This window comes from Chinchilla lanigera, unplaced genomic scaffold (assembly GCF_000276665.1).
Source record: "Chinchilla lanigera isolate Chin_1 unplaced genomic scaffold, ChiLan1.0 scaffold00005, whole genome shotgun sequence".
Lineage (NCBI taxonomy): Eukaryota > Metazoa > Chordata > Mammalia > Rodentia > Chinchillidae > Chinchilla > Chinchilla lanigera.
This window is the reverse complement of record NW_004955406.1, coordinates 18,807,918-18,827,447: the sequence shown is the minus strand read 5'-3', so window position 1 is coordinate 18,827,447 and position 19,530 is coordinate 18,807,918. Positions and strand designations below refer to the sequence as shown.

General features: G+C 35.6%; 1 protein-coding gene across 8 annotated transcripts in view; it reads right to left on the bottom strand.

Annotated features, from left to right (window-relative positions):
- Positions 1-19,530, bottom strand: part of Axdnd1 (axonemal dynein light chain domain containing 1) — a 141,881-nt gene that overhangs the window by 31,816 nt on the left and 90,535 nt on the right. For all 8 annotated transcript variants that reach the window (XM_013521187.1, XM_005374958.2, XM_005374956.2 and 5 more), the window contains 2 exons: positions 10,306-10,507; positions 3,813-3,906 (listed from right to left, as the gene is read on the bottom strand). In XM_013521187.1, the coding sequence (XP_013376641.1) occupies positions 3,813-3,906; positions 10,306-10,507 (296 nt within the window). The remainder of the gene's footprint in view (positions 1-3,812; positions 3,907-10,305; positions 10,508-19,530) is intronic.

The following is a 19,530-nucleotide window of genomic DNA, read 5'->3' as shown; positions in this document are numbered from 1 at the left end:
GGAAGACTGGCGCTCCCCGCCCGAGGCTCCCTGTGCGCCGGAAGTCCTCCGTCCGGGGAACGACGAGGGATGACATGATACTCTACATAGAAGATCCCCGAAACTCCACCAAAAGACTTATAGATTTAATAACCAAATTCAGTAGCATAGCTGGATACAAAGTAAACAGGCAGTAGCCTTCCTGTACGGGAATAACAAACTCACTAAGAGAGAAATTAGGAAAACAATACCTTTCACAATAGCATCCAAAGAAAATGAAATACCTAGAAATCAATCTAATGAAGGAAGTAAAAGACCTCTACATTGAAAACTACAGTACCCTGAAAAAGGAGATTGAAGAGGATATCAGAAAATGGAAAGATATCCCTTGTTCTTGGGTAGGAAGAACCAACATAGTAAAAATGGCCATTTTTCAAAATGGTTGTACATATTTAATGCAATCCCAATCAAAATTCCAACAGCATATTTCACAGAATTAGAGAAAACAATGCTAAAATTCATTTGGAACCAGAAGAGACTTAGAATAGCTAAAGCAATCCTGGGCAACAAAGGCAAGGCAGAGGGCATCACAATCCCTGACCTGAAATGCTACAACGCTACTGTGATAAAAGCAGCAGGGTACTGGCAAAAAAACAGACCCAAGGATCAGTGGAACATATTAGAAGATAGAAAACCAGCTCCAGACACATGTAACCACTTCATCTTTGACAAAGGTGCCAAACACATTCAATAGATGAAAAATATCCTCTTTAACAAATGGTGCTGGAAAAACTGAAGATTAAAACTAGACCTATATCTTTTACTATGCACTGAACTAAAATCAAAATGGATCAAAGATTTAAATATTAAAACACAAACACTAAATCTGCTGGAAGATAGGATAGGTAGAACTCTTGAAGACATAACTGAAGGCAAATTCCTTATGAACACAGCCCTGATCACACAGGAAGTATCACAAAGAATCAACAACGGGAATCTCATCTTATTAAAAAGCTTTTGCACAGCAAGAGAAACCACCAACAGAGGGAAGAGACAACCCACAAGGTAGGAAGAAATGTTTGCCAGCTGTTTCTCAGACAAAGGACTACTATTTAGAGTATATAAAGAACTAAAAAACATCAGACACCCCCAAATTTAAAGGCCCAATCCAAAAATGGCCATCTGAGATGACTACACATGTCTCAGATGAAAAAATTCAAACAGCAAATAAATATATGAAAAAATGTTCAACATCACTGGCCATTCAAGAGATGCAAATTAAAACAATGCTGAGATTCCATCTCATCCCAGAAAGAATGGCTATTATCAAGAAATTAACCAATAAGGAATGCTGGCTGGGCTTCAGGGACCAAGGAACGCTTCTCCATTGTTGGTAGAAGTGTAGACTGGTGCAGCCACTGTGGAAATCAACGTGGAGATTCCTCAAAAAACTAGGACTAGAGGTTCCACTTGACCCAGCTACTCCTCTTCTTGGTATCTTCCCAAAAGAATTAAAAGCATCATACCAGAGTAATATATGCATACCTGTGTTTATGGCAGCACACTTTGTAATAGCTAAATCTTTGAAATAGCCCAAATGCCTATCAACCAAGAAATGGATAAAAAACGATATGATTTTTTTATACAGTGGAGTATGGCTTTGCAATAAATAAGGATGACTCCTTTTGAGACCTTTATAGCTAAATGGATGCTCCTTGAGACCATACTCTTAAGTGAAATAAATCAGACCCATGTGAGTAAAGACCACTGTTTCTCTGGTGTGAGAAACCAAAAGTGCAAATAAGGACAAAGATTATAACATATATTGTGAAATAGAAAAAAAGTATTCAAATGGGAATGGGAACTTGGGGGGAGGGAAGGAAGGGAAAAGAAAAGGCAAATAAGAAAAGAAGGAAAATAATGGAAATAAAGCTTTTGTAAATAAGGAGGGAAGAGGTGTTGAAGGGAGGGTAGGGGAATGGGGAAATGAAAGAATAATGTTATACCATATACAGGTACAAATTCCCCTATGATGAATGTGATCATTATGCATACCTAAAATGTACCAATAAACTTAATTAATTAAAAAATTAAAATAAAATTAAGCACAAAGAATATCCTTTACTTTCAAAAACATAGGCTCAAAAAAAAAAAAAAACCACGTAGAATCATTCTTTTTAATGAGATAGAGGTGAACATGATCATTTTATACTAAAACAGGTTGACTGTAATTCTGATATGAAATTCTTAAAAGAATATTTAAGGTGAATTTAGTGTTTTTCTTTTATGAAAAGTTCATTCCAATTTTTCTAATCTTTTCAGGAATGACAAAATGACTTTGATATCTAGCCACATCTTACCTGCTATTTTAAAAAAGGACACTTAATTTTTCCCTTCACAATATAAATGAAGACTGGGATTATAGACCAGTGGTAGAGGACTTCTCTTGCATATGCAAGGTCCTGGGGTTCAACATCTAGCATCAAACAAACAAGGGCGATTTGTACCTTTATTTCTCTGTATATCTCTATCTATATGTACATCTACATGTATATCCATGTATCTGATTTTTAAAAAGATTTAGAGGCCACTATTTAAGATAGGGAGCACAGATTAAATGGAGTAAGGTGGCAAAGGAAAATGGATTGGAAAAGAAAATGGCTGGTGGTTTTTTTTAAAAAAAGGCAAACTTTTTCATCTCTCAATACTTGTACCAGTTAATGTGGATGCATATAGCTCCTTAAGGAGTTCACAGTCTGTCAAATTTTCTATCTACACTAATTTTGTTATAATAATACAGTGTTAAAATAGAACTATAGGAAAGGTATATAAGGTACTTCTAAGTATCCTATATTATAAAAATTGAACTCTAAATGTAAAAAATATAAATATATGCATCCTTGGACATCAATCCCTAAAGGTAAACTGAGCATTTTGCCAAAAGAAGGTTTAATGTAGCAACACCATAAGGTACACACAGTGCTAGAATATCTTCCTAACTTCATTCAACCAATATTTGAGTCCCGCTGTAATAGGCACCCTCTTACCCTTTTGCTTTTTCATTTTGGTGATCTCCCAAGTCTTAGGAATTCCTCCCAAGCCTAAAAATCCACTACAGCCATACTTCCAGATTTAACATATTGGCTCCTCAATTATTGACATGTGCGTTTTTATCATATGGAAATAGAACTGTAATCACAATGTTTCAGCAGTAATATTCCCATAAAACTTATCTCTGCCTTTCAAATTCCCAATTTATGCAAAATTAAAATGAATTAAATTCACTTTATGAATTTAGTAAAATGAAGTATGTGCACTATGATAAAAGATTCCTGTGTAAGTTTAGATTATAACTGATTAGGAAATGGGAGTAAATGTAGTAAACTAAGACATCCTTTGTAAATTATTATTATTATTTCATGTGCTAGTTAAGAAGTTCATAGGTTCAGCTCTTCATAACTGCAGAATAATTCTATTTGTTCTAATAATTATAAAAGAGTAGTACTGTAGCATCTCTTTCCTAGTAACCTGTTCAGTCAGGCGCTGAAGGATGGCACAAACATAATTCCACATAAATACTTAAAACAATCACAACCTAGATTAATGTCATTAAGCAAATATATTCAGTATACTTAGTAAAGGATGAAGATAATCCAGAGGCAGCAACAGTCTGCATTTAAAAATGCAGACTGAAAATCACTGAATAATTGTAAGTTTCTATTTTGCTCTTGTAACATCCTGCTTCCATTGGATGGTCAGGGGCTGGATTTCCCTTGAAGAAAACCACCAACCAAGGCAAAAATATGACCTCACAAGGCCTTGAAAGTACATACGTGGCGCTGAAGTTCAGTGTTACTGTTGTTAATTTCATTGCCTATGTTCAAAAGCCATTGTCGAATCATGTTAAATATATGTGCTTGGAGTGCCCTGAAGGAAAAATCAGGCAAAATAAAGATAAGTAACTTAGAATATATAAGTAACTATCAGCTAAGGGAAACAGTTTTATTTGACTTGGCCCAGTAGATATAAGGTATTCACAATTGTTTCAGACTTTGGGAAAATGTGAATCAAAGTCTTGAATTATTTAGTATGATGACTTAGTCACGGACACAGTGTTCCTAATCCCTAGGTAGATAGCAACTGGCATGACATACTTTAGACAATGTAGATCTGAACCTTATTATTACACCTCTGATGTAAAAACCTACACTCCTTATATCCATTCACAGGCATGTGAGGAACAAATTTGGTCCACTCCTCAGTGAGACTGGAAAAAATCTTTTTAAAAATAAACCATTTAAAGCCTCTGAAAAATGATGAGAAAGAAAAAAGACAGAAAAATTTTAAAGAAACAATGGTTTAAAATTCCCCAAATATGTTGAAAAACAATAATTAACACTCCAGGAATCTTAGCAATCTCCAAGCAAGTGGGATAAATACAAAGATATTCACAACTAGATACGTTAGAGTAAATATGCTAGACTTTGCAGGATAAATATGCCAGTCCATAAAACAAATCTCAATTGATTTAAAGGCCATAATAATACAAAATATGTACTCATACCAAAATGGAATTAAATTACAAATCAGTAACTGGAAAAAGTTGGAAATATCACAAATATGTGAAAAGCAAACAACAAAGTGAAATAATAAGGGGGCCAATGCTGTATTACAATTAAATCACAAAACAGTTTGAGATAAGTGAAAATGATACAGTATACCAAAACATGTAAGATGCAACTAAAGCAGTCCTTGGAGGGAAATTAATAGTTACATATGCCTATATTAAGAAAGAAGAATGCCAGTCATAGTGTACACACTTGTAATCTCAGCAGTGTGGAGGTTTAAGCAGGAGGATTGCAAGGTTCAAGACCAGTCTGGGTTACACAGCAATTTCAAGACCAGCCTGGACTATATAGCAAGACCCTGCTTCAAAAACCAAAAAGGAGGAGAAGGAAGAAGATGAGGAAGAGGAGGGGGAAGAAGAAAAGAAAGAGGAAGAAGAGAAGGAAGGGGAGAAAGAAGAGAAGGGGAAAGAATAAGAGGAGAAGGAAGCAGAGATGCAAAAGGAGGAGGGAGAGGAGGAGAAGGTGGAAGAGGAAAAGAAAGATCTACAACCTAACAGGTGTGGAAAAGATTTAGTGAAATAAATCTAAAGAAATCAAAATGGAAAAACTATAATAACTAGAATGGACAGTAATACCATAGAGACTAGTAAAAATACTACAGAAAATAAATAAATACTACTACAGAAAATAAGATGATTTTTTAAAATGATACCAAAGATTTAGCTAGATTGACTATGAAAAATAGAGGTAAGGCTCAAATTACTAGATTGGGAAATCAAAGAGAGGACATCAGTAACAATCTTCCAGAAAGAAGAAGGATTATGAGGGAATACCATTATGGTGTGGATAAGGTTTGAGTACGTCTCCCACAGGTTAATGCATTGGAAGCTTGGTCTACAATTTGTTAATGTTAAGAACTAGTGGAACCTTTAAAAGGTGGGACCCAATAGAAGATAATTAGGTCACTGAGGGTATGCTCCCCCGGAGGTTAGTATCGTTCTTGCAGGACCCATTTAATTCTATGAGAGAGTTGTCATAAAAGAGCAAGGCTGGACCCTGGAGGTCTCTGGTATTCTGTCTTGCTTGCCATGTAATCTCTTCTTTCATACATGCTCCTTCAGCCATGATGTCATCAGCCATGTTGTGATGCAGCCAAGGGGGTCCTTACCAGAAGCTGACACAATAAAGCTGCTTGATGTTGGACTTTCAGTCTCCAAAGCTGTGAGTTAAATAAACCTTTTTTCTTTATAAAGAACTCAGTTTTAGGTATTTATTATAGCAGCTGAAAAAATGAGCTAATACAAATATGAGCAATAATTTGCCAACAACTTAGATAACTTACATGAAATTGTTGAATTTCTAGAAAGATACAAAAAATGAAAACTGACTTAAGAAGAAATAGATAATATAAATAGACTCAGAAAAATGATTCCATCACTAAAAAGTTACCCACAGATGTCTTTGCTGAGTATTACCAAAAGGCCAACAATGAATTATCACAAAGTTTCACAAAGACTTCCAAAAAGTATAGGAGGAGGAAAGCTTACCAATTTGTTTCACTAGGCTACTACTATCCTGATACAACACCAAAGATGTCACAGGTAAAGCAGACCAATGTCTCTTTAGGATATGGTTACAAAATTTTCAAAAACATACTAGCAAATAGAATTAAGCAACTTACAAATTTACCATGACCAAGTGGAATTCATTTTAGGAGAGCAAGGTTGATTTAACAAATGATTTAAAGAAGATTGTTTAAAAACAATCAATGTAGTACATCAAGTGAATAGAATAAAAAACAAAACTCATATGATCATCTCAATAGATCAGAAAAATTATTGACAAAATCCAACAAAAGTTCATATAAAACCATTCAACAAACAAAGAATAGAACTAAACTTCCTAAATCTGATCAAGGACATCTATGAAAAACCCACAGCTAACATCACATTTTGTTTTTGTTTGCTTTTTCCACTACCGGGACTCAAACTCACGACCTTGCACTTGCCAGGCAGGCGCTGTGCCACTGAGCTAAATCCCCAGCCCCTTAATGTCACATTTAACTGTGAAAGCCTGCATGCTTTCCCTGTAAGAATGGGCAAAAGTATGTCAACTTCTGCAGTTTCTATTTAACAATATATTGAGATTCTGGCTGTGGAAATTAGGCAAGAGAAAGAAACAAACGGCATCAACATCGAAAAATGACTGTTGTTCACAGACCACACGATTTTAGGTATAGAAAAATACTAAAGATTCTTCCATAATGTTATTGTAACTAACAAATGAGTTTAGAAAGGTTGCAAGATAGAAGATCAATTTACAAAAATTAACTGTATTCCTATATGCATGGAATAAACAATCTGAAATAAAATTTAGAAAACAATTCTAATTCTTATTCTATTTAGAATATAAAATAATGTAAAAAATAAAATACTTTAGAATAAATTTAACAAATGAAATTTACAACTTTTACTCAGAAAACCACAAAATATAATGGAAAAAAATTAAAGACAATCCAAATAGTTGTTTAAAAAATCCTGTGTTCATTTGTCAGAATATGTCACATTTTTTAAGGACAATATCTCTGTCTTGATGTACAGATCCAACAAAATCTTTTACAGAAGGCTACTTGACATATTCACAAAAAGCAATATTTATTTAAAAATTTGTACAGACTGGCAACATAAAAGAATAACTAAAACAACTGGGCATGGTGGTGTACACCTGTAATTCCAGCACTTGGAAGGCTGAGGCAGGAGGATTGCTGCAAGTTCAAGGCCACCCTGGGCTACAAAGTGAGCTCAAGGCCAGCCTGAAATACAAAGTGAGACCTTGTCTCAAAAAAAGAGGAAGAATAACTAAAGCAATCCTGAAATAGAAGAGTCACCTAGGAGAACTCATATCTCTCAGTTTTAAAACTTAACACTAAGTAACTGCCAGAGACCTTCCAATGCCAGTTCCTTGACAAAGTCAGGCAGCGGGTTCCTGCAAAGCAGGGACTGCATAGGACAGGTGTGCAGCCTCTCTCTCTACTCTCTATTAATCATAGCTTTCCAGATATTCATTGTGCTATTGATAAAGGATGGTTGGGAACCTGAAGGATCAGAACTGAAAGTAGTTAAGGAATCAGAGCCCAGGATAAAAGGCATCCCTCCAGGATTGAAAGGGGAAGTAAAAGCCACCACAGAGATTTGCGTCAGTCCCCTACCTCCTGTGTGGCAATGTTCACCCACTGGAGCGGGAGGGGAGCGCTGGGTGGGCTTCAGTGCGTGGGAAAACATTACGCGAACGCCTGTGTGTGCTGGACTGGCTGTAGATGGAGATATTGTAAATGTGGGTCCTGCTGTCCAGTAGACAAGTGAACAATTCTGTGAAAAATTATACTTAATCAAGAACACCTTGATCTTTTTGCTTTCTTTTATGTGCTTTAGAAAAGTTGATTTCCTACTGGGGTTATGGCTAGACGGTTGGTCAACCATGTCTGAATCTGTAGCTAAAATAAAAACTTCACTGTATCTAAGAGTTTCATATGTAATTGTCAAAGTATATAATAAAGCAAAAAACATTTCTCTGTGTCAGAGGCGCCTTGCCCCCCTGGCCCACCAGAAGGACCTCTGGTGTCTGTTATTTGTCTCTTCACCTGTGTTGTTTCCTCCTGCAGGAATCTCCTGGACCTGCTGCGGCCAGACAGGGGCAAGTAACTAAGCAAGACCATGTGTTAGTGGTGCAAGGGTAACATATAGATCAATCTGAATTAATAGTTTAGAAATACATTCATGTCTATATCCAACTGATTTTCACCAAAGATGCCAATATTTTAAATGGGGAAATAATAGTCTATTCAATAAATGGTGTAGAACAATTATCATAAGGAATAAATTAAATTGGATGCTTACCTCCCACCATATACTAAATGGATCAGGCCTAATGTAAGATCAAATTCATAAAACTTGTAGGAAAAAATATAGGAGTAAATTTTCACGATGGAGTTGGTAAAGGATTCTTAAATGTGATTTCAAAAGCACAAGTAAGAAGCAGGAAGGAAGGGAGGGAGAGAGGAAAGGAGAAAAGAAAAGAATTAGATTTCATCAAAACTAACAACTTCTTCTAAAGGACATCATTGAGAAAGTGAAAAGACAACCTACTGAATGGGAGAAAATGTTGGCTATTCATATTTCTGAAAAGGGACTTGTATTCAGAACACATAACTCATTCTTACAACTCTATAGTAAAGAGACAACTCACCTAAAATAAAGTCAAATGATCTAAATAGATATTCCCCCGAAAGGAAATATACAAATGGCCAATAAGCTCATGAAACAATGCTTTACATCACTAACCATGAGAGAAATATAAATCAGAACCACAGTGAGGTACTACCTCACACCCACTAGTACAGGTATAATCAAAAAGTCAGATAAGTGTTGGCAAGTATGTGAAGTCAAAACCTTCATACATATCTCACATATGTGAGAACATAAAATAGCATAAATAAATGTTCCAAAATCACTTTGTAAAATAGTCTGGAAATCCCTAAAATTATTAAAGCTAGAACTTTCATATGATCAGTAATTTCCACTGTGAAGTGTATCTGTGAAGAAATGAAAGCACATGTCTGTCCATTGCTTTTGCGTTTTCTGCTGCCATGAGCTGTAGCCCTCTGCCATGTGCCACTCTGCCTTGTAACCTGCCAAGTATGGACTGAAACCTCCACAAACTGTAAGCGAAATAAACCTTTCCTTCCTTAATTTTGGGCATCAGGTATTTTGTCCCAGCAATGAGAGAAAGGTAACCAAGACATAAGTGAAACAAATAAGACACACAAGCTTAAATATAGCATGATTTCTCTTATATGAGGAACCAAAGTATAAATAAAGAGTAAAATAAAAGATAGGAAGCAGGGAGATAGTTTTTTTTGCAAAAGGGAAGGAGACTAGGAGATAGAGGGACTGAGGAGGGAAGGCAGAGGAAGGGGATAAAAAAAGTTTAAGCTGTATGATTCCTATATATCAAGACTTTACAATGAATGTAATAATTATGCACTGCAAAAATGTATGAATAAAAATTAAAATTAAAAAACGAAAGAAAAGAGGGAGTGAGACCCATCTGTCTTGTCTTGCTATATGATCTCTGCCTCTTGCTTTTTGCATTCCCATATCATGATGACCCCTTGCCAGAGGACACTATGCTGTTTAGACTTTCCACCTCTAAAATGTGAGCTAAATGCATTCTCTGCTTTATAATCCACCCACTTCCTAGTGTTTTGCAACAGTACCCAAAATATTACTAATATATAGGATAATCGCTAATACATACAGATCTTTTTAGTCTTCTTTTTCTTCTCCTTCCTCCTCCTTCTCCAACTATTCTACTCTTCCTTTCCCTAACCCCTTCCTTTTTGAGGTCCTGGGGAATGAACCCAGGGAACCCAGAGCTATATCCCCAACCCTTGTTATCTTTTTATTTTATTTTGAGAAAAAGTCTTGTTACACTACCCAGGATGGCCTCAAACTTGCAATCCTCCTGCCTCAGAGACACTTTAAAACTGGTATGTGACACCACACCTGGCTATGAAGCCTCTTTTGAAGATGATATTATGTTTTAAAATTGAATGCAGGTGCCCATCTCTGTAAATACACTGATAATCACTAAATTGTATACTTTAAAAGAGTAAATTGTATGTACGGCACGTGAATTTTCTTCCAATAAAGCTTTAAAATACATTCTCACAAAAAGAAAGACAGCTATGGAAACTTACAAGCCAGATTCCGTGTCCTTGCACTGTGAAGCAGTGACCAAAATACTTAATAATGAATCCAACTGAGATTTCATTTCATTGATTTTTTCATTAACTCCATCCCATTCTTCAAGATGCGTCTCAGAATGTTCCGAGAGGTTTTCCAACTTGAAAGAACAGAATTCAAGGGAACCAATCAAACTTGCAATAATTTTAGACACACCTAGGAAAGTGAGGAAGGCATTAGGAATACTTATTAGATTAATTCTGTAATCCTAAATTATCCAACTGGGCAATGACTTATGTTTCTTTGATCTTTTATTATTCTACAGCTGGCCTAGTAAAGAACCTTCAAAAGAATAGTTCTTAAATACATGTCTAGTAAATAAGTGCTGTGCAATTTGTGTTTTTCATGACTAATAGACTAGTTCTTTGATGAGTTTACATACCAAATTTCTTATTTTCTCAGTTGAGAGTCAAATACATTATACTCAGAAACTATTGTTATAGTGTTTGGTAAAAGGCATAAATTTCATAAACTACTCTGCAAAGATGATAATGATGATAAATAGCACTTAAATGATTATGGGACAGCTAATAAAAGAAATTAGAATAAATATGATTATCAAGTTATTTGAGATCATTGGTCAGCTTTCATAAATTTTCCAATTTTTTAGTCCATAACAAAGACAATTTAGATCCTAATGTTGATTCAGTAGACTGATTCACTGTTAGAGCCCAGAAAAATACCCTCTCTTTGTCTTATCTCATTTTCAAAATAAGAAATTAAAATACTCCCTTTTTAGAGTTTTAAAGTATAATAATTTCAAGACCAAATATTTTTCTTATCTTTAATGAAAATATCTTCATGGCATTCATTAGTAAATTTGATCTTTTAGGAATATTCAAAATGACCTGTTAATTTCATTATCATTAATAAGTTGACTTCTTCATGAATTTTAAACCGTTGCTACCTCATTTTTTCTACCCATTGTATATGCTTATGGGTAAGAATTGTCATTTTGTGTAAAACTATATTATTGTTACTATGCAAAATTATAATTGTGTTTTTCCATGCACAGTAGTTTTATATTTAACAATGATTATCAACAGGTCAGGATTGCCTTGAATTCTTTAATAGGAATGCTTTGTAAAAAATACATGATATAATGAATAAAAGTGATTAGTGGACTTTTAACATCTGTTATGGGTTTAAAAGGATGTATTTCCAGTATCTCTCATGGGAAGCTAATCTGCTGAGGAACAGAGGCTCTGGTAAACACCCCAGAGTTTTACCTAGGACTTCTGAACTCCTGAAACTCACTATACCTTAAGGATAAAGGTAGAGTAGGAGAAGAACAGCCCTCACAAAGTAGAAAGCCAGACATTTCAACTCCATTCCTGTTTGAATTAAGTTGCTGTTCTGCTACTACCTAAGTAACTTGCCTGAAGAAAAAGTTTAAAAAAATTATTCTTGTAGAATATATCATCCAGAATCTCAAATTAAGTCTAGAACTTTTCACACAAAATGTCTAATATTCAATGAGAAAAAGCTACGCAAAAGAACTGGCTCAAAATCACAGCAAAACACAGACAGTAAAAAAAAAATCCTGTAGGAAAACCAGATATTATCCAGTTATCAGACAGATACTTAAAATGAACTGTAATTAAAATTTTGAAGTTATGGCTCAGTGGTAGAGCTCTTGCCTAGCATGCATGAAGCCCTCAGTTCAATCCTTCACAACAACAAAAAAGATTGAAGTGGGCTGGGGATATAGCTCAGAGGCACAGCACTTGCCTGGTAAGTGCAAGGTCCTCACTTCATGTCTTGGTTGCTTTTTTCTCATTGTTGAGACAAAATACCTGATACTCAAAGTTAAGGAAGGAAAGGTTTATTTAGCTCACAGTTTGTGAAGGTTTCAGTCCATACTTGGCTGGCTCCAAAGTAGAGTGGCACATGGCAGAAGGCAACAGTTACCGGTGGCGGAAAAACAGCAAAAGCAACAATAGGGAGGAGAGGCAGCCAGCAAAGCTCTTTCCCTCCCTTTTACTGTATGCAAACTACCCATCCCAGGGGAAAGTGTAGCATTCACACCCACAATCCCAGCATTGGGCCAGGCATCAATAAAAAATCTAAAAGCCTGCAACATGACTGCATGAGGATCTGAGCGGGACATCTAGACACAAACCATAACAGTTCCATTCCCCATACAAAAAAAGATTGAAGTTATCAAATGACATGATGGAAAATACTGGCAAAGAACTAGAAATTCTAGAAGTTGATAAAATCTAGGACTAAGAAATACAGTAATTGAAATTAAGAATTCAGTGAATACTTAATAACAGATTGGATAAAGCACTGAAAGAAAATCACTGCCAAATTAGAGTTTATACACATAAATAAAATAACTTTTTGTTTTTGTTTTTTTGGTTTTTCTCCGGTACCGGAAACCGAACTCACGACCTTGTGCTTGCCAGGCAGGCACTTTGCCGCTGAGCTAAATCCCCAGCCCCTAAAATAACTTTTAAATAAGAAGAAAAATTAAAACTAAGAGAAATCATCAATAGACCCATCATTGTGAGAAATTCCAAAGAGAAATCTTCAGAGAAGAAGAAAAGCTAGGAACTCACAAATACAGGAAAGCAGCAATATGAGCATAAAAGTTCCTAATCTCAAAATGTACAGGAGAAGATTGATAATTCTTTAACTATGGCATCAACCATGAACAAGTAATCACCAAATCAGAGTTAAATCTCATCCAATCAATCAGGGATAGTTTCTGATAGTATACATGCCTCTGAAAATCAGCCCATCCAAGTCACCTTCAAATCTCATATTTTTTTGACTGTCCTTTCAGCCTCAATTTTGTGATTTTTTTCAGCTGCAGACCATATATTCAGGTTTTTATTTACTTTTTAAAGCATAAATACACATTTGCTTTTACACAAGTGTATGAATGTCCATGGATTATATATATATTTACTTTAGAGCAGGTCATTTCTCCTTTTCCTTGTTGTCTCAATTTCCTTTTCAACCTCTTTCTCAAACTTTAGCCCCACCTTCACAATGAAATCCACATGGAAGTTTGATGTGTCCTTTCTCTTTTCTCCACAAGCCTGTGCGATCATATTATGTAGACATGTTACACATAAGTCATGTTGACGTTGCTAAATCATCAGAGAAATGCAAGTCAAAGTCACAGTGGGATATCACTACACAGCGAGTAGGATAGCTATTCTCAAAATGAGAAATGGCTAGTGTTAGTAAGGATTCAGAGAGGCTAGTGGCTTATACATTTTGAGTGGGAATGTGAGGTGGTGTCGGTACTATGGAAGGCCATGTCACAGTTCCTCACAGAATTGAAAACAGAATTATCACATAACCCAGCATCCCATATCTGGATATATACCCAAAAGAATGGAAAGCAACACTTGTGCATTTACATTTATAGTAGCATTGTTCACAACAGCAAGGTGGTGGAGGCAACTTTGGTGACTACTCATCATTAAATGCATGAGTAGTGTGTGGTAAAACACATATAATGGAGTATTAGTCAGCCCTAGATAGGAGGCCTGTATCATGTATGTTGTAACATGAATGAATTTGGAGGACTTTGTGCTAAGTGAAATAAGCCACTATATAAAAAAGTATGATTCTACTTATCCTGAGTGTCTTCCACTATATTTTAGATACCTAGGTTAATTAAATTCATGAAATGTAGACTGGAGTGGTGGTTGCCAGGAACTGGAGAGAAGGAGAAATGAGTTGTTTAATGAGTATAAAGTTTTTATATTTGCAAGATGAAAATGTCCTGGAGATCTGTTGAACAACAATATAAACATACTCAACCCTACTAAATGGCACACCTAAAAACAGTTAAGATAGAAATTTTACGTATTTTTATCATAATTGAAATTTCACAAGACAATCATGATTTTACAATATGAATGTATTTAGTGTACTGAACTACACACTTAAAAATGGTTAAAGTGGGGCTGGGGATTTAGCTCAGCAGCACAGTGCTTGCCTGGCAAGTGCAAGGTTGTGAGTTCAATTCCTGGTACTGAAAAAAGAAAAAAAAAAAACTGGTTAAAATGGAGTCAGGCACAATGGTGCATCCCTGTAATCCCAGCACTCAGGAGGCTGGGCCAGGAAGACCACTGGGAATTTGAGACTAGCTTATACTACATAGTGAATTCAAGGCCAGCCTGAACTGTGTAGTGAGATCCTGTTTCAAACAAATAAAAATATCAAAAAATGGTTAAAATGCATTTTACTAAATTTTTATAAAAGGCAATGAAAAAAGAAACAGTTCATATCATATCATGATCTCTTTTCTAAATCTCCCTTTTCTAACTCACACATAAATGGGGAAATCTCATCAACCCTGCTGATAGAACTTCATTGCAGCCTTTGAAAAACTAGTGTCCTCCTTTATGTCTTAGTTGTTACTCCCCCATGTACAAGCCTTGTTCAGTGTATGAGTCTTTGCCACTGTTGACCATGCTGCCATAACACTCCTACTTTTAGCACCAACCACCAGTGTTTCTAAGTTGCAGTACCAAAGAGCATAGGCATTTAAAACTCTAAAAGATTTATCTGGTGGCTTCCCTGATGGTTCAAGCCTTTCACTTTTCCTTTGGCTATGTTTGTGCTTTACTTTTCACCCTCCACTCCAACTTCACCACCATCAATGTATTTTTTAATTCTAGCTCATAATGCTATTCTACCACTAATTTAAATTGCATTTCCCAAACTTATAGAACATAAGCAACTTTTCTATTTATGCTATTGCTGCCTATTGCTGCCACAAGAAAGTATCGTAAATTTAGGGGCTTAGGGGGTGGGGATTTAGCTCAGTGGCAAAAGCACCTGCCTCCCAAGTACAAGGTCATGAGTTTGATTCCTGGTACTGCAAGAAAAACAAACAAACAAACAAATAAAAAAGATCTGAAAGGAAAAAAAATTTAGGGGCTTAAAACAACATAAACTAGCAATGTTGCTTTTCTCTACTATTCTATAGCATTATCTCCCTCTGACTCTCCTCAGCTGGGAACATTAGGCTGGGTCCACTTGGATAGTACAGGATAATCTCCACATCTCAGAGCCTTGACTTAGTCACATTTGCAAAATCTCTTTTGATATTTAAGGTAATATTTCCCAGGGTCTGAGGATTAGGACAGGGACATCTTTGGAGGACCATTACTCAGCCTATCACTCTATTTTTTCTTTGATGTCATTTGTATTTGGTCCTCTGTGAACTCTTAATATTCTTTACTATATTTACATTAGAAAACCTCTTCAGTATTGTAGATTTCAACTATTTGTCAGATTTTTTTCGATTTAAGCTCCAATTTCGTGCAGATTTTATTGTATAAAAGTGGAACTATGTGTGCAAACACTATTAAGTGATCCATTCACCAAGTTGGTGAAATGGAGTCTCATTTATATTGGTATCTATTTTCAGATTCTATTCTGCTCATAAATTTGTTTTCTTTCTACCCAATTACCACACTGGTTAGTAGGCAATAGTTTATAGTTCTGATGACACTACAATGAAATCCTCATGACTCTTGTTTCTCACACTTTCCTTGACTAGTTTCCTGAGCATTTATTTCTTTTTTCATATCAGTCTTTTTCTTCTTTATTCATTCAAAAGATAATCCAATGCACAAATATAAAATATGAGCATGGTCATTTTCTTTTATTTTTTTTTTGAGATTTTCTTGAGTTTTATTATCAAATCTGTATTCTACAAACAATGAACAAAAAAGGGAAAACATTTGGGAAATGTATCACTGGAGAATGAGGATGACAGTGGTTAAAAACATGGCCTATGAACCCACATAGTCTCAGCGGGTTAGCAGTGGTCCTGGGGCAGGTACCCCACTTTTTCCACTTCAGCCTTGCCATTCATAAACCTGGGATGATAACAGTACCTACTTCATACTGTTAAAGGAACTGAATAAACTCATATTTGAAAAATATTAAAAACAAAGCCTAGCACATGGTATGTGCTATGCTTAGAAAACAAAACAAAAAAAACCTCTTAAATTAACTGGCTTCTTAATTTCTCCATGAATGTATCAGATCCTTATCCTTGCACACTTTTAGATCTGCTATAGTAGATATGGGGTGACATTTCTGTATCTTTTTTATTCCTTCATGTTATGTATACTGATGCAGTGTCCACAGTTACTGTGTAATTTATACAGATCACCTAAAAGAAGTTAGACTAACTGTCCAGCAATGCAGTAATGAACACACAAAAGACAATGACACTGGGTAATTTATTGTCACCTCTGTGCCAACAACATCGGCCTCAGACTTCTACAGACAACCCTTCCACCATTAGTAATCTAATTGACTAATTGTTTCCTAAGGAGGTTAATCTTGATCAAAAGTAAATGCCAAATTCAATATATACTATTTTCTTCCTTAAATTCAAATTTAGTGTTCCTTATTCTAGCACCTAGATCCTCCTCTTACAATAGGAAAATCTATCTGCATTTCTAAAATTATGCATAAAATGTGAATGTCTTCACCCAGTTCTCCAGCCTGATAAAAAACCATTTCCAGTCAAACACCATTCTTGGCATAGGGTTTTCCCTTAGTGACACACACTGGTCTACCTATAAAATCAGTAAGAGCATGTGCTGAAAGCTGCCTCACTCCCAAGTCATGTTACTGAGGTAGGGATTCCTCGAGGCCACATGGGGTGTTCAGTTTTCTTCTCTAATTATCTGATGTTGAATGACGGCTATAAAACTGCTGTAAGCATTTACATATTAATTTCATTCCTAAGTTTCACAGTGAATCATAGAGAGGAAAGTCTTAACTGAACTCTTAATTTAAATCTTTCCCTCTTGCTTATATTAATACGGTATCTTCAAAGTGTTATCAACTATACTAATAAAAGAAAACTCTAATCAGTTTAAGGGCAGTTTCTCCTCACTGTGACTCCTCTGGTGCTGAAACAGGGCTGAGTGACCACTGAAGGCTCTTCCACAATCACTGCACTGAAGCATTTCTGTCCACTATGCATTCTCTAATGAATAATAATGGGTGAGTTCTTACAGTAGGCCTTCTCACAATGATTACATTTGTAGGGTTTTTCTCTAGTATGGTTTTTCAGGTTCACAACAGGGGAAGAACTCTTATTAAATGCTTTCCCACATATATTGCACCTATATGGTTTCTCTCCAGTATGAGTTCTCTGATAATAAGGTGAGAGCTACAATTAAAGAATCTTTCACACTGATTACATGGGGTTTCTCACCAATGTGGATTCTCTGATGAGCAGCTAGGTAACAGCTCTGACTGAAGGATTTCCCACTTTTATTGCAGTCATAGTGTTTCTCTCCAGTATGAGTCCTTTGATGCCTAACACCGTAAGCCATCTGGCTGCAAGACTTTCCACATTTGTTACATTCATAAGGTTTAACTTCAGAGTGAAAGATTTCTCTGGGCAGCCCATATTTATTTGGCTTACAAAAATGGAGGGGGGATACTAAAAAAAACCAGGAATCTGAGCTGGAACCTGGGAGAATTTTCCCAAGTAGTCAATTATGTTAATCAGGAGAATTATCTTTAGGTTTGTATTTATTATAGGAGTGTGGAGCCTGCAACTATAGTCTCCTTAAGTTAATTGGGGTTGGAGACAGATGTCCTCAGCTGTGGCTTTATCTTGTCCTTTGAGGTGTCACAGCTTCACAGTCCAATATAGGCCTCAGCAGTGACCAGTGACTCACAGAGGTTCATTTACTGTGAGTTTGCTGCCCATCACTAGACAAGGTGCCTAAGCTTTGGATAGCATCTCTGTTTTCTTCTAAAAGGTTTGTAATTTTGCACATTACATTTAGGTCTATGATTTATTTTGACTTAGTCTTTGTGAAAGGTGTAAGATCTGTGTTAGTTTTTCTTTTCTTTCTTAATATCAATCGTCTACCTCTATTCTTCAATATTATGTTGGCTATTCTGAAATTTTGCTTTTCCACATAAACTGTAGAATAAATTTGTTGATATTCACAAAATAACTTTCTGTGACTTAGATATGAACTGCATTGAATCTACAAATGAAGTTGGGAAGAACTGATAGCTGACAAATTTGAGTCTTTCAAACCACAAACATGGGAAGCTCTCCATTTATTTAGTTCTTTATATTTTTTTATCAGTTTTATAGTTTTTCATGTAGATCTTATACATATTTGTTATATTTATAGTTAAGTATTTTTTTCCTTGGTGCAAATGTAAATGGTGTATTTCAGATTACAATTGTCTCTTGCTGGTCTTAGAAAATAATTACTTTTGAGTACTAACCTTATGTCCTGCAACCCTGCTTAATCACTTATTAGACTAAGTGTTTTGTTGTTCCTGATTATTTAGAGTTTTCTACACAATCACATCATCTCTGAACAAAAAGTTTTATTCTCTTCCTCAATTAGTATACTTTTCTTTTTCTCTTTTGGTCTTCATACATTCGTGGTGACAGGGGACCTCCTTGTTTTGTCCCTCATCTTCAGGAGACAGCATATAGTTTCTTAACATAAGACATTATGTTAGGTATAGTTATTCTGTAAGTATTCTTATCAAATTTAAAAAGGTGCCCTCTATTCCTAGTTTTTTTCTTTAAATCATGAATTAGTGTTGTATTTGTAAAAGACCTTTCTTCATCTATTGGTACAATCACTTGATCTTTTACTTCTTTAGCCTATTGATGTGATGAATTTACATATTGTTGGAATTCATGTGTTAATATTTTGGTGGTGATTTTGGGATCTATGCTCATGATCTATGCTTCTTTTAGTGGTTTTCTTTCCTTTTAATGTCTTTGTTTTTGAGATTACCTGGTCTGATACGTCAGCAAGAATTCACTCTGCTCTTTCTTTCTTTCTTTCTTTCTTTCTTGCTTTCTTGCTTTCTTGCTTTCTTGCTTTCTTGCTTTCTTTTCTTTCTTTCTTTCTTCCTTCCTTCCTTCTTTCCTTCCTTCCTTCCTTCCTTCCTTCCTTCCTTCCTTCCTTCCTTCTTCTTTCTTTTTTGTTTGAGACAAGGTCTCGTTATACAGTTCAGGCTGGGTTTGAAATCACAATGTAGCCCAAGCTGGCCTTGAACTCACAGTAATTCACCTGTCACACCTTCTCCAGTGTTGGGATTACAAGCATGCACCACCACATCTGGCACTCTGCTTTTATTTTCTTTCAGCACTGAATCTGACATATGTCTGCTGGACAACTCTGGATGGGCTC